Source organism: Rosa rugosa, chromosome 2 (assembly GCF_958449725.1).
Source record: "Rosa rugosa chromosome 2, drRosRugo1.1, whole genome shotgun sequence".
Lineage (NCBI taxonomy): Eukaryota > Viridiplantae > Streptophyta > Magnoliopsida > Rosales > Rosaceae > Rosa > Rosa rugosa.
This window is the reverse complement of record NC_084821.1, coordinates 67,525,154-67,551,964: the sequence shown is the minus strand read 5'-3', so window position 1 is coordinate 67,551,964 and position 26,811 is coordinate 67,525,154. Positions and strand designations below refer to the sequence as shown.

Genomic DNA, 26,811 nt, shown 5'->3' with positions numbered 1-26,811 from the left:
AAAGTCAGAAAAAGAACAAGAACAGTGATTTCAGCTGAAAGATTCATTATTTAATATAATAAATCAAGCATTAATAAAACACAGATTTCCCAGAAACCCAGATAAGATTAACAGGAATCAATTTTCGGGATATGGGTTCCAGAGAAGAAGAGATAACAACAACATATTGGGAATTAGAAAAGGAATCCAAGGATTAACATCCGGCGCAAAGCGTTTTCTTCTCAGCCTCTTCCTAAAGTAGAGTCTCTTCTGCTCTGGATCCCACTGAGCTTCCTCTACTCCTTTAGCAAGAATCAATGGTGGAGGGATCTGATAAGGGCACTTGGACCTCCAGGAAGTCTCAGGGGGCCCAAGTTTGAAGACCCTTTTGAGGAAGAGAGAGATGCCCCATTTGAGATGAGTATAAGAAGGGGATTTGGTACAGAGGACTGGTGGGTAGTCCCAGTTTAGGTAGCATGGAATTTGGGTGGAGATGAAGAACTGGGAATGGAGAGGTGGTGTGGTTGTTGGGTTGATGAGGATGTGAGTTAAGGCATTGAGCCTTTGCTCCCATGTTGTGTCTTCGTCTCCCATTCTTTTGTGCTTATCTCTCAACATGAGGTTGAGGGTGCTCACATTTTCATTCATAAGTTGGTAATTTTAATTCAATTTCACTGTCTATCTAAGTTAACTTACAGTATCATAATTTTTTATTTTTACCGCCAAAAAATAGAGAGGAAGGAAAATGGAGCTCGGATACAGCTTCCTTCTCTTTGAAAATGGTGAGTGGTTAGGACAGAGGGTCCATTTCATTACAGATTATAATTGAATCTAAAGCAGGGGAAACCATGGAGCTCCATTTTCCTTCTCATGAAAATGGTGAGTGGTTAGGACAGAGGGTCCATTTCATAACAGATTATAATTGAATCAAAAACAGGGGGAAGTTTTAAGGCCATTACAGAGGACTAAAGCAGCAACCGACAATGCAAAAGCTTACGCAGCACAGATGGATCGATGCCCAGTATATTAACCAGTCACCTTTTACTTGTAAATGTCTCACTGATTGAGCACACTAATGTATCAATCTGGATTTCAGAAGTATAACAAGATATGCATCAGGTATGTTTTGAAACTATTATACAACGAGAATCTGACATATAATCATAATTGTAAAGCTAAGGTCACTGATCTCATAACATTTTTTTTTTCCGAGAAAATTGATCTCATAACTTGAACCAAGATATCTGTTAGCAATTATCCAAGTGTGGAGAATTCGTGTTCATTCACCCTCAGGACTTGTATAGGTCTGCGAGTGCATATAGGTCACGTCAATAGAGCAACTACCTTGGAATTTTGAGGAGAGAAACATCCAGGCCATCATTATTGGCAAGATGATGAGGGCAGTAGCCTGAAAATTAGCGACTTTGATTAATGCCATGTAATATAAAGCTAAACAAGCTATATATGAGGCTATTTCTCTCTACTCTAGCAATAAGTCGTTGTAGTATAGTGGTAAGTATTCCCGCCTGTCACGCGGGTGACCCGGGTTCGATCCCCGGCAACGGCGGCAATTTTTTTTATTTTCATTTATTTTCATGCAATTTTAGATGGAAAAGAATATGTTAAACTTGACTACATACCACATAGAAAACCAATTCCTCATTAGCAAGAGCTGCAGTAAATTCATTCTTCTCCAATGCCTCTTTGATGGAATGCTGCAACTGCATGAAGAAAAGGTTTTCAGGAATTCATTAGCAGACAACAGAGGTGTCTAGTTGATGACAACCTGAAACAATGGATGGGCAGATGAAGCAAACATGATGTTTCGACTTTATACAACATAATCTAAATGTACAGACAACTGGAATAGTACGATCGAGACCCAGTCAATAAGGTTCCTTAAGCTGCATCAAATAGGGAGGGATCAAACGATGCAGTGGTTTTTCTTAAAGAGACATTAACTTTCTGACTAGGAAGTATGATAGTACAACTGCCGGATTGCAAAAGAGACACAAAGACAAACCAACAGATGATAATACACTCCAAAGATAGAATTGAAATAGTAAGACACCAGTTTTCTCTTGTCTTGCCTTCTTTTATCAGTAATTCCATCTTACCACGTACTTAACAACAACTATTTGCAAGAGCAATAGACAAGTAGTAAAAAAAATATGGTAGCAGAAGGAAACTAATTTACAGTAATGGCGCCAAAAAAGTAGCTGTTGCAGTTGTAGAAACTGGAGCAATCCTTGACAATCAATTTCTCAATGTTTTCCATATATGTTTCTTGAGGTAGTTAGAAACCATCTGACTGATCAAAAACCACTATATAGCATGCTTTCTTTTCAAGATCCTCAAGTAACTGATTGATTCAACTTTCTGCTTAGTGAGTTTCCTAATAAAAAGACAACACCCTAGAGTGTACCGCAAACTTCCACAAACATTTATGGCATCTTCAAGGTCTCAAGTTAAATAATTAAAAGCTTGTCCCTTGAGGATTCTTGGTATGTAGAAACACAACAATGAAAGTAGGCAATTTCTAGAAAACCTACAACTATACTAGACATCAGAGATAATGGGAGGTTATAAAGCTCTATCACAGGAATGTCATACTAAAAAGTAAGAACTCTGAAGAAATACTAATTAAGACAACAATTTTGGCACTAACCTTATGGTGAGACCTCTTAAATGCTATAAAGAATCTTTCCAATTGATGCAGGGTTCGTGAGAAAAAGGATCTCACGTTAGACCCAAGCAGCTTCAGCAAATGGTCATCAAGAAGGTTGTTGAAGAACTGCAAGACATCAGATTTAATGGGCTAGTGTTAGATTATAGATAGAAAAATAATGTATCAGTTGTTGACAACACTTTATGCTGTCATTTTCTGAAAGAATTTAAAGTTCAATCCAGCAAAATTTCATTCAAAATTCCGGACATTCATATAGACCAACTTTACCTTCAAGAATGTGCATCTTGTATAGCTTACTTGCCTTTGAACCCTCAAAGTCCTCGACTATTTCAAAAAGCAACTAACAACTATCAGTGAACTAGCAGAATGCATCAAATAAGGAATGTCAAGCCAGTTTGAAGGAGGAAATACTTGTTGAATATGAAGAGCCTGCTGCAGTCTCTGAAGTTGAATCCATTGCTCGGTAACCATGTCATTCATCTGCAAGCAACAAGAATCAAATCATCAGCAAACTCAACACTCAATGACAACATCACACTCATAAGACCACAGACAAATTGCACCACCATATTTACCTTCTCAGCCTTAGAGGTAACCATTTCAAGCCTCTCCTCAGCATCTTGTGCTTTGGACTGCAAAACATGAATGTCGAAATTGTTCTTCCTTGAAGCGGCCCAGAGACGCCGTACCTATCAATTCAAAATCCTAATTCTCAAACCAGTAATCCAATTCTTCAACTAATTACTGACTGAAAATGCAAAAAAAAAAAAAAAAACCTCTTCTTCTAGAGCATTAAGTCTTTGATCACCATGCAATGAGTGTTCCTGTGATAATACAAACGAAATTGCACCTACATCATTTTCATTGTTCATATGAGCTGAATCGAACCAGCTCGAAAGAAATGAAAACAAAACCTTGAGAGTGGATAACACAGATTGCAAATGGTGGATCTTCTGCGACATGTCGTCAATCAGCTTCTCGCGCTGTTCGATTTGATCGATTCTCTCATTCAGATTCCGAACGCTTTCCGCAAGAACCGATTCTGCAGAAACGACATCAATAGCTATAACAGCAAACGCTATAGCCTACGAACTCGAAAAAAGAAACGAAGAGTGGAAGTGTGAAATTACCTAAATGAGCGATTTTGAGCTTGAATTGGTGGAGTTGGGATACGACGGAGGAGGAGGAATCGTCGTTGGTGGTTTCGGAGAGGGATGGAAAAAAGGCGGGAAAGAGGAAGAGGATTGGGATTAGATGAATTGCTGCTACTCTCATTCTGTCCTTGCAGGAATTGACTGTGACTGAAGCGCTTCGTGTTTTTTGCGCCGATCTCAGAAAATTTGCAGGGAAAATTTTCAATTTCCGGTTTCAGTGAAATGAATCAGTTAGTAGTTACAGCGCCGGTCGAGTCAACAAGAGGAAGAAGGAAAGTGGAGGACGACGACGTTTTAAAAAATGCAAAAGAGTGACAATCACTTTGTCGACGAGGGTTCGCCGATAGTATTTGAGCATCACTTTTACACTTTTACTTTTACCCATGAAATATTGTCAGAACTCAGAAATGTCAATTAAGGGACAATTTTTCATTGGCATTTGGCAATGACTGAGCATTATTTTTTTACTGACAAATAGCAAATTTGTTGTGCTTATAAGATATGCTGACTTATGAGAATGCAAAATTCTTACGTAGGACAAACGTACCACGTGGTTGGTAGGGTGGTGATTAAATAAATCAGTTGATTGCTTGGTAAACTAATTTCTAAAAGAGGTGGTTGTTAAGTAAATAAGTTGTTTTCAGTTTCACCAATGCAGCTACAATAGTCATGAAAATTTGGACATCACCCTAAATCTCTAGCAGACCAACTTTCATCAGCAACATTTGAACATCACTTCTGTGGATGAAGTATTCGTCGGGAACATTTGAACATCACTCTAACCGAACATGTCAGCATTGCTTTTACTAACGAAATTCTCTTCGCATCAATCTAACCGAAGAACTAATAACTTGATGCAAGATTATTAGAATTCATTAGCATGAACTGCAAATAATCAAGTATAATGAGGTAAAGAAATGGTAGATCCGTAGATACAGCAGAGTAGCATGTTTTTTGTCTCATTTTTTGTGGTTGTATAGCCTTGCATATCTTCAAGTGCATGATAAATCCTCTAAACTCTGGATTGTTATTAAACAAAACTATTAATTAGCCCTTTACAAATTTACATTATTTTGTTTAGGCTATAGGCTATATAGCCTATAGTGGCTGTCTCTGTACTGTGAAACAATTCAGGAGAAGGAAAACCCTCTGTACCCTCTTCACTGCCCCGACCGGTTAGATAAGTCATAAGTGGAACAGATATGGCATGAGAAAGCTTTGCTTATTCATCATTATTGATTGCAATCTGAAATAACTGAATAGTTACTTCTAGCACTACTTTGGGTGAGCTTGAGCTAGCCATCGAACTCGGAAGGGAATCGGCACGGTTCAATTCCCCAACTCTTCTCAGCATAGTCGCGGATTGTTCTGTCACTGCTAAATCTACCAGAACCGGCTGTGCTAAGGATGCTCATTTTAGTCCACTTCTTTGGATCCGCAAATGCTTTATCAGCAGCAGCCTATTTTGCACGTAGATATAGAGTTATAGAACAAGAGGAAGTATACTTTGGCACTCCCATGAAAAGTAATGATTACCTGTGCCTCTAAATAGCTCCCAAAGTCAGAGCTGAGCAGATAGAAGTCGTCACCCTCCACACTATCACATAGAGATTGGAAATAGTCTTGAAAGCCAAAATGACCATCTCGGATCAGCCTACACATTATTATAATTATCACAACAAACTTAGAATCTGATAAGATAACAGCTTGCTCAGAAAAGTTACATCCGGCACATGGCATCCAACACAGGTCACACAAATATCTCTCAATGGCTAATTTTAAGTGTGCTTCCTATGGTGATTGTAGTTGCATACCTTAAAACGCGTGCACATTGCAGTGGCACGTCATGAGCAGGTCCTTTCTCACGCAATTCAGGAACTTCATGAATCTTTGCACCAAACAAAAACTGCAGAAAGTAAATCTCCAATCAGTTAAAGCTTCCAGCTGTATTACGTTGCCTAGAAAAATCTCGATTGGGGCCATTCTGTTCTTACAAAATCTCAATGTATTCAACCACACATCATCTGATCTTTGAGGAAAAACCAATGCATACATAGTTGCACCCTTGAGTATAACCTTAGACAACACTTACCAAGTTCTCTGCCCCTATTTCTTCAACAATTTCAACTGTAGACCCATCTTCTGTAGCCAAGAGTAAACATCCGTTCATGAGAAATTTCATGCTGCCAGTTCCAGAAGCCTCATGTCCTGCAGTGCTGCACAGGAATCATCAGATGGTATGCAGCATATACACATACTAAATATATTTCTCTAAATAAAGAAGTTCGAAACTTTAGTTGAATCATTGCAAGCCTCATATGCACCCATCTTAACAATAACACCGCTGATATTGGGGGATTTTAGTAAACTACTTGAGCCAAAACATAAATGAAAAGCTTGATGAGATAACCAGTATTCTAAAAACCAACTAGTCATTGGTCTATAGTTTCATATATCACGGTATTCTAATTTGAAGTTTTACTACAAAAATAGCACTTGTCTACAAACAGTAATGTTAACATCTCAAATCTGAAAAGTGCAGTAAAACTTAAGTTGGAACAAAATTCAAGAAACTCAAAGTAGTTTTTAAAGCAATTGTCTTTCCATGGGTTCAATCATAGTCCTTCAATGTTTACAAACCTTAAGTGCTGGGAAAGGTCAGCCCCTGGTATTACCACTTCAGCGAGCGATACATTATAATCAGGAATAAAAACCTGAAACAAAGAATTTGCATCAAATCGCAGATGACTGATACCATGTTGACATGGCAAGACCAGAAACTTCATTCCCTATGCTAGTTCCTCACAGTAGCTGTGCAAAAACAGAAGATAGGAAGAATGCATTCAGAGACATAATTCTATCCCTTACCAGCTTTAGAAGATCCCCAACGTCGCTATCATTATTTATCTTTTCTGCTACAGCATGACAAAGTTTGATAATCTTCTTTGCAACTTCATAACCAGGAGCAGCTTTTCCTCCAATAATGCAGACACGGGGTACAACCTTGCTCTGTTGACTCTTATCCATGTTCTGCAGCAAAGTAAAAAAGACAACTTATTGATTAAAATTCATAAATGGTAAGCATATAATGGTACACAATTGAATGAGATCAAACAAGGTTCCAACTATGTCAATTCTCATTCCACAATTAACAAATTACTTCCCACCAACATTCAAGCCAAAAGATGATAATTACTGTGACCAAGTATAAAATACTGATGCACAAATGCTGGAGGGTGGTAAGGTAGCTCCATTTAGAACAACAAAAAAGAAAAAATCCAAGGCTTCTTTGTTAATGAGTTCTATTAGCGTGGAATACAAAGTTCTTCTGAAAAAAAGCTTCACCTTGATACAGTCATATCGATGAATGATGCCAAGTATATTGAGCAATTGTCTTTTGTACTCGTGTATTCTCTTTGTCTGCACATCAAACATTGCATCTAAACTAACCTGCAGTTAGAAGTGATACATTGCAATGTTAGATCATAAAGAAGCTTCTATAAGACCTGACTACTAGACAAAGGAAAGAACCAAATATACATTCCAAGAAATTGCGGTCCCAACCTTCACACCACTCATTGCTTCAATGTACTCAGCAAGCCTCATCTTGTTAACCTTCTTAACCTACGCCATGAAAATATTTGCAATAAACAAAGAGCAGCAACATAATACAATCTCGGTTTCTAAGGAAATGCACAAGTATGAAGCCTATAGTGTACCATCATCCATTCTTGTTGAAGATCAGCATCATCTGCATATTCTCTCAAGCCAGTCAGAAGGTCAACATTACGAATCCAGGCTTCTGTTCCAAGCCATTTTGAGAGAAGAGCACACAGGCTAGGATTACTCACCACAATCCAGCGGCGCTGAAAAATCAAATGTCAGTACATTATCACATTCACATATACTTGAACATAAACTGTATGCTACTAGTGGATATCGAATTATCAGTCCCTGATACACCACTGCATCATAAGAACCTTTGTAAATATGTTATGAGCCATACGCAATATTTGTCAAAATAATAATTAATAATTTATTTACTAGTGTGCGTATGCTTGTATGTATGTATAAACAGAATCGAAAAGTCTAATGAAACTAGTAAAGTACTTGATAGACGACATTCTGAACGTTATACCTGGGTGACGCCATTTGTCATGCATTGAAATTTCTCAGGCCACAGTTCATAGAAGTCCTGTTAAAGAAAAGAGGTGTCAGTCTGTCGACTAACCTAATAGAAGGTACTTAAGCAGTTTGGATTATCTTGTAACTTAGTTATAAGACAAGAAAAAATGACAATGATGCAAGGAAAACAAAGTACCTTGAATAATTTTGTTTTTAATAGTTCTGAATGTACTGTGGAAACACCATTCACAGTATGAGCACACACAACCGACAGGTTTGCCATTCGGATACTCTGTCAACTCCAATGGTAGTCAACGATCAATTTACAAAGTATTTCATATCAAACCAAAGAATTCTTACAGAGATGGGTAAGAAGAACTACCAAAAATTCATATGCTAATATAAGGTTCTTATGAGAGGATTATGCATAATATCACACAAAGGGTTGATATAATAGACAGAATAAGCACAGTGGTCCAATACCAAGACTATAGAGTATACAAAGACTACCAGGAGAAACACAGACTCATATATACCATGAAGTATGAATTATAATGCTTCTAGAGGTACCTTTACAGCAGCTTCCTCAACAATAGACATCCGAGAGAGACGATCATAATCTAAACCAATCCTCTTCTTCAACTCTTCGACAAAATTGAAGTTAATGTCATATATAATCTGGAACAACAAATTAGTGATAAAGATTATTAAGTGACAAATAAATCATTTTATACTGGTTATTATCAGAATATATATGTATGGAAATTATCAATCGTCTATATGGTTGGTTGCATGACAATCTGATGGAAAGAAATGAACCCTTGCATGAATTGATTAAACATCTCAAGGCCTAGCATACCACTTATATATATATATATATATATATATATATATATATATATATATATACACCCTTATTGTATTGGAGAAGGAGGACGAAAACGTCTTCAGAAACACATTTTACAAATAAAAAGCAAAGCATGCAAAAAATAGTCATTAGGAACGCACTTGTAAATGGCGTGGGAGAAGACTACCCAGTAAATCAACAGGGATTTTCTCCAACCCTTCAGCAATTACTGCATGTATTGTGAAAGAAAAGAGTTTGCAAACAATATCCCAAGCTTTATTCCAATCCAAATGCTCTTCGTCGACAAGCACTCTCATGACCTCGACTATCGCAAGAGATGGGTGAGTATCATTGAGCTGCAGAGCAACCTAATTAAGACAAAGAAAGGTGAGCCAACAAAAGAAGGGAAACCAGAAAAGCAAACCTGAATGACTGTATTAGAAGAACTCCAATGCACCAATAGAAAACGGAAATGATCCCTTAATTCACAATACTAAGTCATAAAGCATTCTTTTCCCTACAATTCAATATACATGATAATATAACATATATTAGTGAGATTCAAACCTTATCAGGAAATTCATCAAAATTACTGTGAGCATCTTTGAACCTCCGTATTATGTCTTGTATGGATGCTGAGACAAAGAAATATTGTTGTTTTAACCGCAGTTCCTTCCCCTGTAAACCAGGGAGAAAAAAAAAGTCAAAAGTCAAAACGGTAATACGCAATGTTATAAGCAACAATAAAGTTTCAAGGTTATTTCAAAATGTAACTAACCAAATTAACAAAAAGGAATTAAACCTGATAAGAACGATCATCAGGGTACAAAACACTACTTATATTTTCTGCTTTCTGTCTAGAAACAAGAGCATTGATGTAATCTCCAGTATTAAAAGCTTCCTGCATATGAGAAGTTTTGCATAGGAAAATTAGCCACCTCTAAAAGTTATAGGAGGCAAGAGATGAATGCTATAATTTTTTTTTTTTTTTAATGGAGAATACTGTATCCACTTTTTCATTTAGCATTTTCATGGGATGCTGTCTATCAAAAAAAAAAAAACTACCAAATGCATGATAATAAAGATAAGTAAAAAAATTACCATATCACGTTGATCACTTGGTTTTCCAGCCCATAAGCGGAGAGTAATGGTGTTCCTGGTTCCGTAACCAGGTATAGGATTATCATAAGCCACAGCTTCTACCTAGCAGTGTGTAGACAAACCACTAAGCTGATGAAATAATCGATCATATCCATAATGTTCACAACATGTAATCCACATAGCAAATATAAAAACATTATCAAAAGATTTCCTCAAGGATTGAACCCTCAGATGATGGAATAGAGTTCATTGCCTTACCAATTCTCCAGGGTTCCAAACATTACATTTTTCTCCGTTCAAGATTTCCTCTTCAACAGTCCCATAGAACTTATTCATGTAGAAAAACAATACGAAAAGTTACCAAAACTTTTGTAAGCTAATAGAAGAAATAATGAATATCAAAACAAAATGGAATGAGAAATAAACACTTAAATTAAAAAAGAGGATATGCTTGCAAACCTTCACTGGATATGTTACATGAACCCGCTCTGTCTCCCAGGGATTCCCAAAGTTCAACCAGAAGTCAGGTTGTTCATGCTGAATGCCATCCAGTATAACCTGGCGGAATAGTCCATATTGGTAGCGTAGTCCATAACTGCAAGTTGGAAATTGCAACATTACTAAATAACCTCCCATTACGATAATACAGGGGGTAAAAAATAAAATAAAACACAGATTATTTTCACAGATTATTTTCATATTGATTAATATATTCAGATCTCAAAGCCATCGAGCATGCAAAATATGACGATAATAGGTGAGGCACATAAACCTATTATGGGATCATACTCTTCATGGATTTCCCATAGTCTTTCTATTTCTAAGGATAATGGCTTCCATATTTCTTTATATACAATAGAGTTCCCTTCCTTTCCCTAGACTTCCCTGTCTTAAGGGAAAGACACCATAGAGCTAGAAGGGCCGTTCATCGATCCTAGTATTAGAGACAAAACTTAGATCGGGGTATTATAAATTTAATTAAAATATGCTAATTATAGAGTTAACATACCCCCATGCAGGATAATCCAAAGTTGCCATAGAATCCATTTGGCAAGCTGAAAGACGGGCTAGGCCACCATTACCAAGGGCAGCATCTCCTTCCTTGAAACATACAAAATTAACTTATCCATGGGACAATAAATTGCCATCTGTACATGCTATTGATACATAAATGACAATAATCTTATATCTTTCCAAATGAAGTTAGATTAATAGTGGTATATTCACATAAATATAGTTGGTGTAAATACGTTCTACCTCTAATAAATATATGATGTTCATGCAGCATATATACATGATGTACTGATGCCAATACCACATTTAATACGGTAAAAGATTGATATAAGATTCAATGTTTCCTGAGAGAGCAAAATGGGGGAATAATATCAATGACAGTGTATCAGTTCCGGCTACTTTTTTATGTTGCTCTAGAAACTCCCATCACTAGAATTACTACATCATATTTTCCAAATAACAAAAGAACTTTGAAAGCACATGAAAGGGTATCCTTGCTAACCTGCTCGGCCAGAACTTCAAACTCAAAGCCAAGCTGACTTAAAGCCTCTGCGTATTGGTCTCGGATACCAAGGTTGATGACACTATTCGACAATGAACGACCTGACAGTTCAATAACAAATAGCGTTTAGCAGCAAGTCGGCAACTACATCAAAGCAACAGTTACTCCAGATGAAGTGAGCAACAATTACTAGTGATCAACTTAATGGCTATTAAATCATAATGAAAACCAATCTATAAGCATAACCAAAATGCATAAAATGTAAATGGGAGTGCATCAATACCCATAAGAAACTCAAGCGAGAGGAAGTACACGCGCTTCGGATCTTTCCTCTTGAAGTAAAGCTGAGTATCATGTGAACGCTCAATCAAGCGATCTCTTACACTGTGCGCTAAAGCCTACAAATTCGAATCAAAAGCAACTTCAACACGAAGAACTTTTCCCGCCAAAAATTAAAAACGCTCAAATTCACAGCTGTATCCAAACTAGCTAAAAACACAATCCAGATGATCAACAAGAAGAAGAGAAATTTAGATTTTACCTGATAAGCTTCAAAATCATCAAAGCTAAACCTCGACCTGGCCACGGTGTACTCAACGTGGTAAAGAATATCCTTCTGAAGACTAATCGGGTCGTTTTTCAAGAACCCGTCCATCAACCCGAACATCCTCTCCGCCTTAGCGCCGCGCTCGCCGGAGCCCAGGCCCAAACCCGGCCTGCGGACCACGACTCCTCTCGTGGTTGTGGTAGGCCCCGCCGTGACGGACCCGGCGCAGTCGTCGTCGATGGCGTCCAGTAACGCCTTCTGGATCCGGTCCAGGCTCTCCGGGTCCTCGATCCTCGCGCCTCGGGAATCGGTGACGAAGAACCGCTTCACGAAGTAGTCGCCTTCGAATTCCACGGTGGCCTTGTCGACGCGGAGGCCGAGGACGTCGAACACGCGCGTGATGATCCCGAGGAGGCCGATGCGGTTGCGGGCGCGGATCACGAACTGCGTGGTGGAGGACGCGGCGGCTCCGTCGGATTCGGAGTAGTAGTCCTCGGAGTTTTCCACCGTGACCGAGGAGGAGGAGGATGACGCGGCGGAGAGCGGTTGGAGACATTGTTCGGCGCGTAGAGGTCTGGAGACATTGTTCGTCGGCGCGTAGAAGATGGACGACGGCGACGGCGGTGATGATCGCGGGAAGGGTGAGAATGTGAGGGTTGGTCGGTGGTGGAAGGTGAGGTAGCGCGAGGGTAGAATCGACATTGCGGAATGTGAGAGGTTAGAGAGAGATCAAGAGGTTCACATTGGCGTTAGGGAAGAGAGAGAGAGGTTGGAGGTAGAAGAAGGAGGAGGAGGAGGTTTGAGTGTAACTGTCTCTATGTGTGACTGTGAGTGAGAGAGCGTGGGAGTAGGAAAAAGAGCACGGACTTTTTTTATTTCACGGATTTCAAGTGAGGGGTGGCGTGTGGGCGACCTCATTGGGATACGGTGAGGTTTAGTTTATTGCTAACATTTGGAGGGAAGTGTAATCGGCTCGATTTGACTGTGGCCGATTTTTGATTGTTTAGTTCGTAGAAGATATTGATTAGGATTGAAAGTTTGTAAGAATACATGAGTAATATACGGAAAATCTTCTATGTACCCGTAGGATCAAATGCGATTTCAGCCCTTGATGTTTGTGATCAACGTTTCGTCACCATTTTTTTTGTTATTCACTTAATATTATCCAACCGTCTGTTTCTATAGATGTAAGTGCACGTCGGTGTTTTGAATCTCTTCCGAGTAATGTAATGTTTTATGAATTTAAACTTCAGTAGTATGACGAGTGTATGGTGGTACTTTGAATCTCTTCTGAGTAATGTAATCTATAAATTCAAGCTTCAGTAATATGGTAAAGCTCAGAAGAATATGCATTATGATTATCAGGTATTTCTGTGCGTTTATTCGAGTTAACCTTGATTTTAAGAACTTAAACTAAGTCTGAACTTAAACTTATTTTGTAATCAAGTCAAGTCGTCGAGTCAAATTCCCAGTTGGAGAAAGTAATGAGCTATTGACTCCCATCCTAAGTTTGGAGATTATTTTGTAATCATGGAAGAGAGTGAAGGAGATGATTGCAGAAAATTCAAACAAAGGTTGGATCTGTTTTGAGTTTTCTATGCGTGCAGGAAGGGACATTGCTTTTCGAAAAAACCAGGAAGCACGGCCTCCACCGTTGCATTGCATCCTTCAAAGCAAAGTCACAGGTCACAAAACTCAAGGAGGCCCAAGCCAAACCACCTCTCCCAAACTAGAGAAATTTGGGATCGAGGTGTGGTGACTCGTCTGATTTACTATACAAATTGATATTTGTGCAAACAATAAAAATAATGCCACGAACGAATTTTTTTTTTGAGTCCCAGAAGTATTTTTATTTTTATTTTTCAAACTTGAAAATTTTAAAAAAATAAAAAAAAATTCATGTGGAAGTTTTGAGTGCCATCACTTCGGAATATGTCCTAAAAATTATGTTTTATCAATATTAAAACTATAATACATGAAAATTTTGAATTAAAAGTGGTCTTGACATAATTTAACATGTTCGGGTAAAACATAATTTTTAGGAATTACTCTAAGTGATGGACCTCAAAAATGCCAACCCAATTATTTTTTGTGCGATTTTCTCGGTTTTTCAAATTTGAAAAACTGTAAAATGAAAATCAAATCACTATTTTTAAAGTTTGTCAGTTGTAGAATTACTTTTAAAAATCATAATTTACCAGTGAAAAATTTTTGGTGAGAAAATAAGAACAAGAATTTTTGGCCGAAAATCATGTGCTATAATCCACACTTTTAGGTAAAATCATGGCTTTTAACTTCTTCTTTTTTATCAAAAAAGTTTCACAATCGGTTCTCACAAAATTAAAAGTGTACATATTTCCATTAGCCTAGTCTTGCTTACTTGCAAGGCCTACTAATTGGTCCGACTTACTTGCATGGACATTGTTAACCTCACTTACTTACTAAAGTGAACATAGTTAACTACATTTATTTCCATGAGCATGAACATTGTTAACCTCGCTTACTTAATGATGAGCCATTATTTATCACACTCCAATAAAGCTAATTTCAGCTCCACCTCAAGACTCCAAACTCAAAACCAAATCCTTCTCAAGACACGTGGCTCTCTTGCTCTCCAGCACTGCCACCTTAATACCACCACTCCAGTCCTAGTCAACAAAATTCCACCCACCACGACGTCGTTTCGCCCTCCTATACAAAAGCGAAAATTCAAGTGGTTTTTCACAGTAAAACTCTTGTCTGGAAACTTCGCCACCGTTCTGGTCCCTTCTCTCCCCCTCAGCTCACCTCAATAAGAGCCATACCTTCTCTCCCACCACACCCATATCACCAAATTATTTTCAAGCATTCAAGCTTTGATTTTGAAGCAGTTGATTACAGAAAGATTCAAACTTTGAAGGAGAGTCAGGAAGAAGAAGACATGGGTGTAGACTACTACAAGCTTTTACAGGTAGAAAAGAGCGCCACAGAAGATGAACTGAAGAAGGCTTACAGAAAATTGGCTATGAAGTGGCACCCTGATAAGAACCCCACCAATAAGAAAGAAGCTGAGACCAAATTCAAGCAGATCTCTGAGGCCTATGAGGTTGGTGACTCTTACCCTCTACTTTTCTCTTTGTGTTTTTTCAGTTAATTTGATGCTAATACTTGATTTCTGATCTGGGATTTGGGGATTTGAATGCATGTTAGATCTTTTTTTTTTTTTTTTTTTTTTTATGTTTGGAATGTGTTGTGTGAATGCTAGAGTTTGATCTTGTGTGAATATATCGTATGGCAATAGAAATAATCTCTGCGTTTTGAAGATATTAATAGTAGAATTCAAGTTTATAATTATGGTAGAATCTTTTTTGGATGTGTTGTGTGTGAACGCTAGAGTTTGATCTTGTGTAAATATATCGTATGGCAATTGAAGTGATCATATATATCATCCGGGTTTTGAAGATTTTAATAGCGGAATTCAAGTTTATATGTATGGTAGGATGTGATCCTGAGTCTTTGGATTTGCAGGTTCTGAGTGATCCACAGAAAAGAGCAATCTATGATCAGTATGGTGAAGAAGGCCTTAAGGGCGGCATTCCGCCTCCAGATGCTGGGGGGCCTGGTGGTGCCACGTATTTCCAAACTGGAGATGGTCCAAATGTGTTTAGATTCAACCCCAGGAATGCCAACGACATTTTTGCAGAGATCTTCGGGTTCTCTAGCCCGATGGGTGGTGGAATGGGAGGAGGTGGTTTTGGTAGTGGCATGAGGGGTGGAAGATCATCCTTTGGTGGAATGTTTGGGGATGACATGTTTAGTTCTTTTGGAGAAGGCAGACCGATGAGTCAGGGACCAAGAAAAGCTTCTCCTTTGGAGAGGAAGTTGCCGTGTAGTCTTGAGGAGCTCTATAAGGGAACCACAAAGAAGATGAAGATATCTAGGGAAATCGCAGATGCAAGTGGGTAAGTGCTTCTCACTCTGTTTATAATTGCTTTTGTTTTTGTTTCTAAATAAAAGTAGGTTATCACAAACATCTTTTTTTAATCCTATTCCATTTGCATTAAACATTCATGATGCAACGTTGGCTCCAATGTGAGATCAAGTCGTTGTCAATTAGGCCAGTGGCTGTTGTTAGCTTACCTTACATTGCTAGGATGATGACTGCAGTCGCATTTGTTTTCTTTAATGTCTTCATGTCTTGAGCAATGGGAAGTTAGATGGCTGATCTTACTGTAGTACCATTGTGATTGTTTGTATTCATGTTTTAAACAAACATTTGATTGCTCTGTTAGGATGGCGTGAGTACATCCTTTAGCTGGTGATCTACAAATTGCACCAGCAATTGTCTTCATGTGAATCCCATATCTGTTTAGTGGCCTAACTATCATGTTATGCAGGAGGACATTGCCGGTGGAGGAAATCTTGACCATTGAGGTCAAGCCTGGCTGGAAAAAAGGAACAAAGATCACTTTCCCAGAGAAGGGGAATGAGCGTCCAAACGAAGTTCCTGCAGATCTTGTATTCATAATCGATGAGAAACCACACAGCACATTCACAAGGGATGGGAACGACCTGGTGGTAACACAGAAGATCTCGCTGGCAGAAGCACTAGCAGGTTACACACTGCATCTCACCACACTAGATGGGAGGACCCTCACCATCCCCATCAACACTGTCATTCATCCAAACTACGAGGAGATAGTCCCTCGGGAGGGTATGCCTATACCAAAAGATCCCTCCAAGAAGGGCAACCTTAGAGTGAAATTCAACATCAAATTTCCAACTAGGTTGACTTCTGAACAGAAGGCTGGAATCAAGAAACTTTTGGCTGCATAATTTTAATTTTATTGCTGCTTTATTCGAGTCTCAAGAGTGTTGTGAATATTTTTTGAGATGACTTGTATCCTAGTTTTAATTTTAAGGTTTACATTTGGTTGTAATCAGAAATAAAGATTAGTTCCGTGTGGCGGATTTTCTATAAGCTTATAGAGTCGGAGTAAGTAATATAACTCTTTCCAATATGGAAAAGAAAAATATGGAAAATACATATTGTAACACATTTGCAGTATAACTCATTTTCGTTACACTCTTGAACATAATTTAGGTTACACCGCATATCACAGCACTCCTACCAAGTACTTGTATCCAGACCATCCATATCCATAAATTGGTAATGCCTATAATACCAAGGATGGTAACAAAAATGAGAACTAATTGAAACCAAGATAGATTTCCACCTCCGGATGAGACCAGCGCACCAGTGGAGCTGCAATATCAAAACGCAGCTAGTACGTCTCAGATACTCCCACAAACAATTCAAAGCACATACTTCAATCACTGTAATCATCATCGTCTGAAGCTGAATCAGTGCCATCATCATTTATAATCCTGTTTGGGACTTCATCTGAAGCATCACTCATATCTACATCCCCTTCCGAATCTTCTTCTCTCGCTTCCTCAATGCCATTATTATCATCTTCAGAAGCATCCATCTCCTCATCACTAGGTTCTCGTAGACCACTGTTCCATCCGCTGGAGGTCCCATCAAATCCAATTTCCCAGTTCCCTTGTTCATATCCCACTGCTTGTTCTTCGTCGTCAGATTCCAGTGCCTCTGCTTGCTCATACTCCTCTCGTTGTTCATCACCTTTTATATGGATCATATTGATATTTTCATCATCCCATTCCCCAGCCAAGTTTCTGGGTGATTCCCCTCCACTGTCGGGGCTACTGCGTAGGTCAGTCACATGACCCATAAGTGTCCCCTCGACAGCCCTGTTCTTCATTCTCCTCTTTCTAACAGTACGTCGGCCCCGTCCACTCCCTTGTCCCTGCATTCTTCGCCCCACAGGTCCTAATCTTTGACTCATATTCTCGTTCTCATTACCTCTAGCTTTTCGCCGACTACCACCAGATTTGGACTTTTTACCACGTCCTTGCTCACGACCTCCTCTACCACGTTTGAGGCTGTTTCGTGCACTTTTCAGGTGAGTACTTTGTTCGTTGTGGTCTGTCTCTGTTGGTTCGATCTCCCTATCATTTCTCATTGGGGTGAATCTCAAAGGAATCTTCTGCAGACAAAAAGCAGGAGTAAGATCACTTGTTAAGTATTGTGGTGAACTCTGTATGAAACACCACCTGATATTCAACAGACATGGCAAAATAATGCCCCTTTTAAAAAAATTTCTTGTGTTGGACTTTTATGAGAATTCAATGCATTGCATCATCTTACCGAGTGATTTATTTTTTGATTTTGGTAATGTAAAGCACATTATCTTTCAACATATATTTTATGAGCAGCCTGACTGAGAGCATGAGAGAAGAAAACGACAACTCACAATATGTTCTCCGACTTCCTTGTCGCCATTGGGCTCAGGTTTCTCATTCGGTATATATGTAATTGCTGAGTCCATCTCATAAACCCTCAGAGCCACAGCTGCCGTGGTATGTGGTATCCAAGGAAGTACAGAAACTGATTTGGTGTCTAGATAATCACGATTAGCAATCACTGACTGTTTGCTGGAGCCCAGTAATTCATCAGTCGCTGCAAAGTTTGATGACACAAAGTCTCGTTTCATCGCAGTCTCAAACACAGTTAACATCTGCAAAGAAGTGTTCCAAAATTGATCAGCTCCTCAAACAAAAATTATGTATCCGGAATATACGTGATGCACCATGGAGTAGACGCATGCGGAATTGAGAATTAACAGATAATCATAACGCCAGTTGATATTGGGTTCAATCAAAGAAATAGAACTGCAAACAAACCTGCAGAAGCTCTTCAACTGATGATGACGCATTCAGTTTTGCTCCCCACGTCTTTCGACAGTCTTCTGTCCAAAAGGATTGAAGGGCTTCGGGTGGAACAGATACCTGTCAATCAATTTTGAAGGACGTTAACACCGGAATTGAACAACTCGAGATACATTAGATGCCACAGGCTGTAAAGCAAGCAACAGTTGAAATTCTTTCTAAGTCGTAGTATCTCACCTCAACAAGAGCCATGAAGGCCTTGAGCAATTTGCTGGCCAAAGGAACAGAAGTACCAGGAACATGGATATCGCAAGTTTCCAAGTTCCTTCTCTCTTTACATTGTATTACATGTTCAGAAAAGTCAAGATTTTCATAGGTAGCACCAAACGTCTGATGGCAGAAACTGCAGTGGGAGTCTTCAAAGTGGTAACAACTGAGGCAGAAATCGCAAAAATCAAAGAGCTGTCTGCACCTCTTTTTCCCATATTTTGAGGCACATAATGCAGATGTACTAAAGCATTCTCTCCAGATCCACTTCTGAAAATCTTGATACCTACTCAAGGCAGCCCTTTTCTCATTTTCATTTCGGTTAAGCTCAATTCTGAAAGAAGAGGACGTCTCCCCAATGTCAGTATTTAAAGCAGAAACTGTACTTCCAGGGCTGTCGAAACCCGAAGGGTAGTCGGGACTAGAATCCATTTCATCAGCTTCTTTTTTAACATGATTTCTACTTGAAGGATGCACATTTCTACGAACATTTTCCTTGAAGGATGCCTCAATCTTTTGCAACATTAAGCGTAAATGGGATTCTCTAATCCCACGTGTATCCAGTGACATCAAAAGAGTGTCAAATGCCTACAAAACAATAATGCATTCAGCAAATTAAACCACCGAAGTAACGCAAGGTAATTACCATTTGCAGCTCTAAGGGATTAGGAAAGAAGAGTATGTATAGTCATAGCATCAGCGAAAGGTGGAAAAGGCAAGAAACCACTAATTTGACATGTTAATGTTGATTTAAGACTGGGTTACAAGTATTTTGAAAAGAAATATAAATCTAATAAACATACAAGTCATTCCATAGGCCAGCAGGCCAAAACCTATTGCAAATATATTTTAGGACTTGAAAAAACAAGGCATGCTGGCGACATCAACCAAAAGACCAAAACCTCAATGCTCTGATACCTCAATGGTGACAGAGCAAACTTCCCCAGGAAGCAAAACACACCTATCCCTCAGTCCCATCTGCTTAAAAAGGATTGACATGGTTTCCCTAAGGGTGAAATGTGACTAGCAAGACCGTAAACCAACAAAAGTCAACATGAATACACACACAACTGTTGTTCATTTCAAGCATGATCTGTAAAGCAGATGATAAACATGTAAACATTTTAAGTACCTCTTCGGTGTCAATAAGCCTCCAATTTCCATTGTTTAGTTCAATAAAGATTCTGCCTGAACCAGGATCATTGCTTGATGCAGATGCAACAAATTGCCAGTATCGATTATGCCTGCGATCTTGGCCAAGAGGGAGGGACCTGTAAGCATACATCTCCTCTGCTCTGTGGGCAATATATGATTTCAACTGTGAACGTGACTTTTTTGATGCATAAGCCAATTGCTGATTCAAGATGTTTTCAGGACCCATGGAAGTATCTTGAGGTACCATGGCCCTTTCAACAGGCACACCATTCAGAAGTACTAGTGAACCATGATTCGAATTTTGAGTTTCTGCAGCTCCTTCCTCATTGATTCTATTATAAACATCCAGTAGAGGACTTTGGCCGTCTTCCACTCCGGGAACATGTGCTTCAGCTTTGCCTCCCATGAAAGATGGAATATCAAATTTACTCACATTCTCTTCTTTTAGGCGACTTTTGTCAAGCTGTGCCTCCGCCCACATTTGCTTCTTAAGAGCATTTGCTGCTTCTAAGCGATCCTGTTGAACAATTGGTGTCAAATTTAATAAAGAAAAGAAGACACTACATTGATGTTCAAATACTTCAAATAAAATGCTTACCTCAAGAACAAGACGAATAGAGTTTCCTTCATTTGCAATACCAATTAAGGAAACGAGAGAAATAAGACGCTCTTCGACACTGAGATCAGAATAATCCCCTTCTGTAAGCCCTTGAACCCATGACTCACCTGCCTTGCTCTCATCAATCTCCATATTTTCTTGATCAAGATTGCTAGTACTAATTTCTACACCAGAAACACACTGCTTGGAGGAAGCACTTGGACCGTCTGCCTCTTTGGAAGCAGTAACGGGGAAAGATGAAACATCCTTATCAAACTCATTTTGCACAGTTGGTGCAACATCAATGCATAAATTTTCCTGTCCATTCTCTGAAAAAGGAGTCACTTCATTAAACTGATCAGGGGATTTCTTCACTATGGCTGGAGTAGCTACGTCATCAACTTCAGGGTCCTCATCAACGTCATCACAATCAGAGTCTTCATCTCTCTCAACCTCTTCGGCATCATCTCTTTCAACCTCATCGACATCTTCTGCAGCTAAAATCCCATTTTCAAATATCTGAACCTTCTTCCTAGCTGCAGAAAGTATGGCCTCAGCATCAATAGGGTCCTTTCTGTAAGCAGATCGTACACGATATGTTGAAGGCGCAATTCTTTCAAAAAGCTTAGTATCTCTTGTCAGAGCAACTGAAATTGAAGCCTCTGGAGTCTTGCTTGTTGTCAGGTCTCGAAGGCCAGATTTCTTACAGAATGATAATCAATGACAAACGAATGAAAAAGAAAGTCAGGAAAGAAGCACATAATTCCAATACCATACAGACTTGGCTGTTGTCACAACATTGTTTGTGTTAAAAGTGCTTTAAATTCACCTGAATCTTGTCAGCAAGTTCTAACACCGTCAATCCCTTGTTTCCCTCAAGAGAAAGGACATGAAAAGCTGCAAACTTTACAGTTCCCGGTGTCAACCGATGTCTGGATCTCCGTGGAGCTAATAAGCCCTTTTCTTGCATTATTGCAAATGCATTTTCAGCTGCTGAACCATTGCGGATAGTTGAAATTACATCACGACAACCTTTACCCTGTAATTACAATGGGTCCCATGAATCTTTTGATTTTTCTATAATAAACATTGAACAAGCCAAAGGCCTAATTTCTAACATCTGAGTGCACTCTACCGAAAGAAAAAATTTCATACGAACAACCACATTTAACGTCATTCGTTATTGACATAGATGGCGCAACATTAGAACGCAATGCCAAATCTGGAAGGCCAAAAGTAAACATTATGACACTCTTTTCACCTAGCATTCAGTATCAGTTTAAATTCAATTTTTAATTAAGAAATACAAATTTTAGGATTTTTTTTCCTTTGCTTTATAAACTGATACACCAGAATGATGCCCTTCGAAATGTAAAAGTATTGAAAATTAGAGAGGGAACCTCATCATTATCAGGCAAGTATGACCATGAGATACTCCTTTTCTTCAACTGTGGTCCAAATCCAGCAGAGAGTGCTAGTTGGCGAAAAATTTCAGGCCATGTTAGCAGATTTAAGTGCTTCTGCCAGTTCCTTATGTCAAATCCCCACGCATATGCCTGAACACAAATAAAACTCAGTAAGTTCGAAGAAAAATTGGGGAAAAGACATAAGATAAGCAAAATAACTGGTGCAAGCATGCAGAGAGTGGAAATTACTCCTTCAACAATCTGTGGATGTCCACCTCCAGGATTAGCAGCACCATTTTGATTGAGACCTAGTCCAGTAGAAGGTGTCCTTGCAACATCTTCTATATCCTTTATAATCAACCTCAAGAGAGCAACATGAATCTCTCCTAACAACCTTGAATCCTGATATCAAAATTATATAATATCTCAGTGGGCAGAAAACAGATGAAATGCGCAATTTTGAAATAAAAACACTTATTGGCGGCTCACATAGTCATGAAAAGCTTGAACAAACTCATCCACAGTAAAAGGCCATAACTCAAGAACATCTGCAAATGTAATCAAAAATCTCCAAACCTGTCAAACACACCATCATGTTATTCAATCATCAAAATGAAGGCGTTAACTCGAAATATAAGCAAAAGAGTACTTTATAAAATAACGAGTAAGTGACCTTTCTAGAAGGGATCTTATGCAGAACAGCCTCACAGTTAAACTTACAAACCATGAGCATAGATCACCAATCAGAGTATACTGAGATTTCACTTTTAAGACAGTTGTATACATACACAAACACTAGAATCCAGACCTTAAGAAGTCTCTAATTGCCACTTAACTGACCCAACTACGCCAAGATCAACCCAACCCAAAAGTTTAAGGTCGGTAATCAAAACACCATCGTTTTGGAGGTAATAATTAGTCTCCAGTACTAAAAGCAAAGTACCAAATGATAGGATTACAATGTCCACAAAACACAAAGAATAAATACTTGTTATTACTTTACCACAAGAAAACTAGGAAACACAAGTACAGACAAGTATCAAGAGACTACCAGGATATTACAGACCAGTGATCATGTATTGTTCACAAGGAATTAATGTAAAACCATAACCTATACAAGAAAAACTCATATAAGAGGAAAAAGGAAGAACGCACCATGAGAAAGTTACCAATGTTCTCCTCTGAATCGATCCACGGATGAACTGCAAATGGTTTTTTCAATAGCACAGACTTGGGTGGAAATGCCGTCAGATCATCTAAAGCACAAAAATCATGTGGTCAGTTCAAATGGTTACAATGGAATATTATGTAGCAAAATAAATAAAGATAATCCCATTATCAAACAAGATATATCTGATATTTCAAAATCAATTGCCCAAAAGAAGGGAACTGTTTGAGTGGGAAAACCATGGAAAAATAGTAAAGCTTTTAGAAGAGAATGCCAAGCAACACTTACCTCTGAATTCATCAAGGTTGGTGTCGGGATCAATACTAATTATTGAGGATAATCCCTTGCTTGCAGCAGCCAACTCCATTAGCTCTAGTTGCTCATCCTCATAAAGTTCCATAGATTTATTAAGAAGCCTTCTTGCAGTAGCCTTCTCAAGTGCAGCTTTGCGTCTCACTTCCTCTCTCTCTTTTCGGAGCTCTTCCCTTTGCCTCCTTTTCTCAGCCTGCAAGATGTACCCAAGAGAGATAAGGCAAAGAAAGGGGCACAGAGAAACAAGAATATGCAATATTGCACTGAAAAATCAAACTATGAAACAAATGCACTACATTAGTAGATCCCAAACTTACTCTTATATGTTCTTTTTGCAAAAACTTCTCCCTTCGTTCGATTTCACGTTTTTGCTCCTTCTTTGATCTCTCTTCCTCTCGCTGCCTCTCACGCATCAACCTCTCTTCCTCCTTTCGCCTTTCACGGTCTTGCCTTTCCACTTCTTTCCTCATTCTTTCCTCATTCTATAATAGAAAAATCAAAATATCAGCATACAAACTGCTATACTTCAGTATATAAACTTATTGCTGGAAAATCAAACCTTTCTCCTCAGAATATCTTGTTTCTCCAGCTCCTTCCGAATTCGAACTTCATGAGCTTCTACTTCTTTAGCCATTCTGACTTCTTCAGTCTGCAAGAGGCAACTATTAAAGTCTTCCTTGGCTGAGGACATATACTTTGAAACAAATGCAGTTGAACAAGTATACCTTGCGTTTCCTCTCCATTCTCAGCATAGTGTCATTAATTTGACCATCAGACAATACATTAGAGTTTTCCGGTGCAATAATAGGGGGTTCACCATATTGAGTATTCATTCTAACATTGATAAAGGGGTCCCTTTGAGGTAAGCCATCATCACCAGGAGATGAAAAGGCCACTGCTTGCCTCTCCTGTTGTGACAGAAGACGAGCCCGACTGTGGCCACCGTGAACCCTTGACAACTGTTCATTTCCACTTGCAAATGGTGAAGCTCTTGCAGTTGGACCATCAATTGCTGAATCATGAAAATGAGATTGAGCAACTTGTCCATATACATCAGGCCGAATAATGGGGTGGTCTTGAAGATATGGATATTCATGGAGAGATCTTGGAGTACCCTGAGAAGAAGCGCATACTAACTATAAGCCAAAATAGGACCAAGGAACCTCTCAAGAAAGAGATTACTCGTAACATGCTACACAACTCTGACGGATATTAAAAATGCAATTTTCTTTCGCTATTTGAAAGAAGAGAACATATATTTGCCCATTATCATCTGACAAAAACAATCATTTTATCGAAGAAAAGAGATGCATACTTTATTTAGTTTTGCATCATGCCGCTTCTGCTGCTCTGCAACTGATTCACCAAGCAAAAATCGGAAGTATTAGCAGAAATCCAATTGCATACCAGAAGCAATCAAGCAAAAGGCAATAATGCAACTGTGTTTCCTTTTAGGTAATAACTAATTACTTATGAGTAGCAAGTGTAATCTAAATGCATTCAGAAACGTTGCTAAGCTTATGAAAAGACCAACATATATGAACATGGCAGAGAAAGTACATTTCTGGTTCCTCATGATCAAATTACGACCACGCATGTTATAATCACAAAAATAGTCAACAGAATTGTCTTATACAACCATAACAAGCAAACAATACTATGCATAATTCTGCAATCAAACGCTATATAAGTCGGGTACAAAGCATCTCAAACCAAGCTGTATACCTAGAGGTGCCCCGAATGCATCCGGGGGCAATTGATCAAACTCTATCCCAAGCACAGGGCCATCTTCCCTTAATGGCTCTCCCAATTGAGCTTCCACAATAGCAATGGCTCTAAGCTCCGTAATCGACTGCTGTGACTCATAATGCCTCCTCCTTGGCATATCCTCAACAACAACACTCCTGGACACCACATTGCGGTCTGCATGACCAAATGGGCTCGAGCCGGAGCCTGAACCCGACCCATAGTCACTCGCCGGCTCCGACCCATGTGCCAAGTCATCAATTGGAGGCTCCGGCAACACCGCCACTGATTTCCTCTGCTTCTTCGCCGGTCCTGGACCCGGACCCGGACCCGAACCCGAACCTCCTTCCTTCTTATCCTTCAGCCTTCTGTGACAGAACCACATCTGCAACTGCCGATCGGAAAGCCCCAATTTCTCCGACAGCTCCGCCCTAATCGACTCCGATGGGTACGTCTCCACTGATCAAAATCAAAAACCCACAAAAATTAAACACAAACCCAGATCAAAAAATTCAATCTTTCACAAAAATTCGAACCAGAAATTTCACGAATCGCGAAATTCAAACTCACACGCATAGGCCTTCTCTAGGGTTTCGAGCTGAAACGGCGTCTTCATCTGGCGCTTGGGCTTGCCTCCGTCGCCGGAATTGTTCAATTTACTATTGCTATTCTCATGGTTCCGATTCTGATTATCTCCTTCCGAACCCTCCATCGAGATCTGGGCTCTCAAAATCTTCAACCTTTTTTGGAACCCTAGAATTTTATCCCCAAATTGTTTTCATGAACAAAGACCAAGACTTTACGAAAGCAAACAAAGAATCTGAGGAACCCTTTTTCTAAACGATTACCGTAACAGTCAAGGTAATAATAATAAGCGATTGAGAAAGAGAAAGGGGTAGAAGAATTATCATGATGGAATAATATTGATTTTGATTTTGATTTTGATTTTGATAAGAATAATGTGAATAATATATAAATGTGGAAATCGAAAATTGATAATAGCAACAACAACAGCAACAAGTGCAGCATCAAAAAATAGGATGAGGCAAAATCAGGAACATAAGACCAACAACAGTCTTTCCTCACTCTAATTCCACCTTCCATAATTTTTTTTTGTTTTTCTTTAATTTTTCTTTTTCACTTTTTTTTTTCCTATTTAAATTTTGTTTTTGGTGACTTGGTTCTTTTTAACTCGTTCCTCTGTGTGTTGGGCTAAGACGCTAAAAATGAGTAGAATGAATCTCTCTCTTCATTAAAAATTCCTTGTAGATTGATGATCAGAGATTTTGAAGGGTTGGTATGATTTGAAATTTCCCGATGAATCTTTATATATAGTTCTAGACTCGAATGGTTAGTCACTTAGTCTTATATTATCTCAATACATCTTTCTGTTTTATTCTAGTCTTAACTCATTTCTCTACCTTCTTCGTCACGTAGGTTAATCCGACGAACACCTTAAAAGTTCTTCA

General features: G+C 38.9%; 5 protein-coding genes and 1 non-coding gene across 9 annotated transcripts; 2 read left to right on the top strand and 4 right to left on the bottom strand.

Moving 5' to 3' along the window:
* LOC133733642 (uncharacterized) lies at window positions 1-643 on the bottom strand. The gene has a single exon (XM_062161292.1). The coding sequence runs from the start codon at window positions 625-627 to the stop codon at window positions 118-120; it is 510 nt and encodes a 169-aa protein (XP_062017276.1). The 5' UTR covers window positions 628-643; the 3' UTR covers window positions 1-117.
* Window positions 644-1,001: 358 nt separating this feature from the next.
* Window positions 1,002-4,139, bottom strand: LOC133733279 (uncharacterized). The gene is made up of 9 exons (XM_062160923.1): window positions 3,799-4,139; window positions 3,583-3,710; window positions 3,445-3,492; window positions 3,244-3,357; window positions 3,080-3,148; window positions 2,936-2,992; window positions 2,648-2,773; window positions 1,620-1,700; window positions 1,002-1,387 (listed from the first exon to the last, which is right to left on the bottom strand). Exons 1-9 carry the CDS (start codon window positions 3,941-3,943, stop codon window positions 1,259-1,261), a joined length of 897 nt encoding a protein of 298 aa, XP_062016907.1. The 5' UTR covers window positions 3,944-4,139; the 3' UTR covers window positions 1,002-1,258.
* TRNAD-GUC (transfer RNA aspartic acid (anticodon GUC)) lies at window positions 1,475-1,546 on the top strand. Its single transcript has one exon. It is a non-coding gene; the product is annotated as a tRNA-Asp (tRNA).
* Window positions 4,140-4,811: 672 nt separating the features above from the next.
* On the bottom strand, window positions 4,812-12,795 carry LOC133729564 (uncharacterized). Of its 2 annotated transcripts, XM_062157104.1 has the most exons (22): window positions 11,953-12,795; window positions 11,695-11,809; window positions 11,412-11,512; window positions 10,905-10,996; window positions 10,355-10,490; window positions 10,154-10,222; window positions 9,896-9,997; window positions 9,597-9,695; window positions 9,362-9,472; window positions 8,956-9,162; window positions 8,518-8,625; window positions 8,144-8,239; window positions 7,961-8,017; window positions 7,542-7,688; window positions 7,387-7,446; window positions 7,168-7,272; window positions 6,691-6,852; window positions 6,463-6,536; window positions 5,915-6,038; window positions 5,637-5,728; window positions 5,359-5,476; window positions 4,812-5,282 (listed from the first exon to the last, which is right to left on the bottom strand). In XM_062157104.1, the coding sequence occupies exons 1-22, from the start codon at window positions 12,658-12,660 to the stop codon at window positions 5,118-5,120; spliced, it is 3,048 nt and encodes a 1,015-aa protein (XP_062013088.1). In that variant the 5' UTR covers window positions 12,661-12,795; the 3' UTR covers window positions 4,812-5,117. The 2 variants fall into 2 exon arrangements, 1 of the variants encoding a protein (XP_062013088.1); XR_009856422.1 differs by lacking the exons at window positions 4,812-5,282; window positions 5,359-5,476 and having other exon boundaries at window positions 5,707-5,728; window positions 5,915-6,030.
* A 1,888-nt stretch (window positions 12,796-14,683) lies between these two features.
* LOC133729563 (uncharacterized) lies at window positions 14,684-16,918 on the top strand. Its single transcript, XM_062157102.1, has 3 exons — window positions 14,684-15,043; window positions 15,466-15,899; window positions 16,335-16,918. Exons 1-3 carry the CDS (start codon window positions 14,879-14,881, stop codon window positions 16,771-16,773), a joined length of 1,038 nt encoding a protein of 345 aa, XP_062013086.1. The 5' UTR covers window positions 14,684-14,878; the 3' UTR covers window positions 16,774-16,918.
* Window positions 16,919-16,934: 16 nt separating this feature from the next.
* Window positions 16,935-26,498, bottom strand: LOC133729562 (homeobox-DDT domain protein RLT1). Of its 3 annotated transcripts, none has more exons than XM_062157100.1 (18): window positions 25,913-26,498; window positions 25,322-25,801; window positions 24,912-24,952; window positions 24,322-24,711; window positions 24,156-24,245; window positions 23,914-24,078; window positions 23,573-23,789; window positions 23,272-23,372; window positions 22,606-22,692; window positions 22,366-22,518; window positions 22,111-22,266; window positions 21,540-21,749; window positions 20,711-21,412; window positions 20,090-20,629; window positions 18,928-19,545; window positions 18,706-18,810; window positions 18,276-18,539; window positions 16,935-18,005 (listed from the first exon to the last, which is right to left on the bottom strand). In XM_062157100.1, the coding sequence occupies exons 1-18, from the start codon at window positions 26,052-26,054 to the stop codon at window positions 17,268-17,270; spliced, it is 5,199 nt and encodes a 1,732-aa protein (XP_062013084.1). In that variant the 5' UTR covers window positions 26,055-26,498; the 3' UTR covers window positions 16,935-17,267. The 3 variants fall into 3 exon arrangements, with proteins under 3 accessions (XP_062013084.1, XP_062013083.1, XP_062013085.1); XM_062157099.1 differs by having other exon boundaries at window positions 16,935-18,008; window positions 25,913-26,494; XM_062157101.1 differs by having other exon boundaries at window positions 16,935-18,008; window positions 24,322-24,610; window positions 24,913-24,952; window positions 25,913-26,494.
* Between the last annotated feature and the right edge of the window lie 313 nt (window positions 26,499-26,811).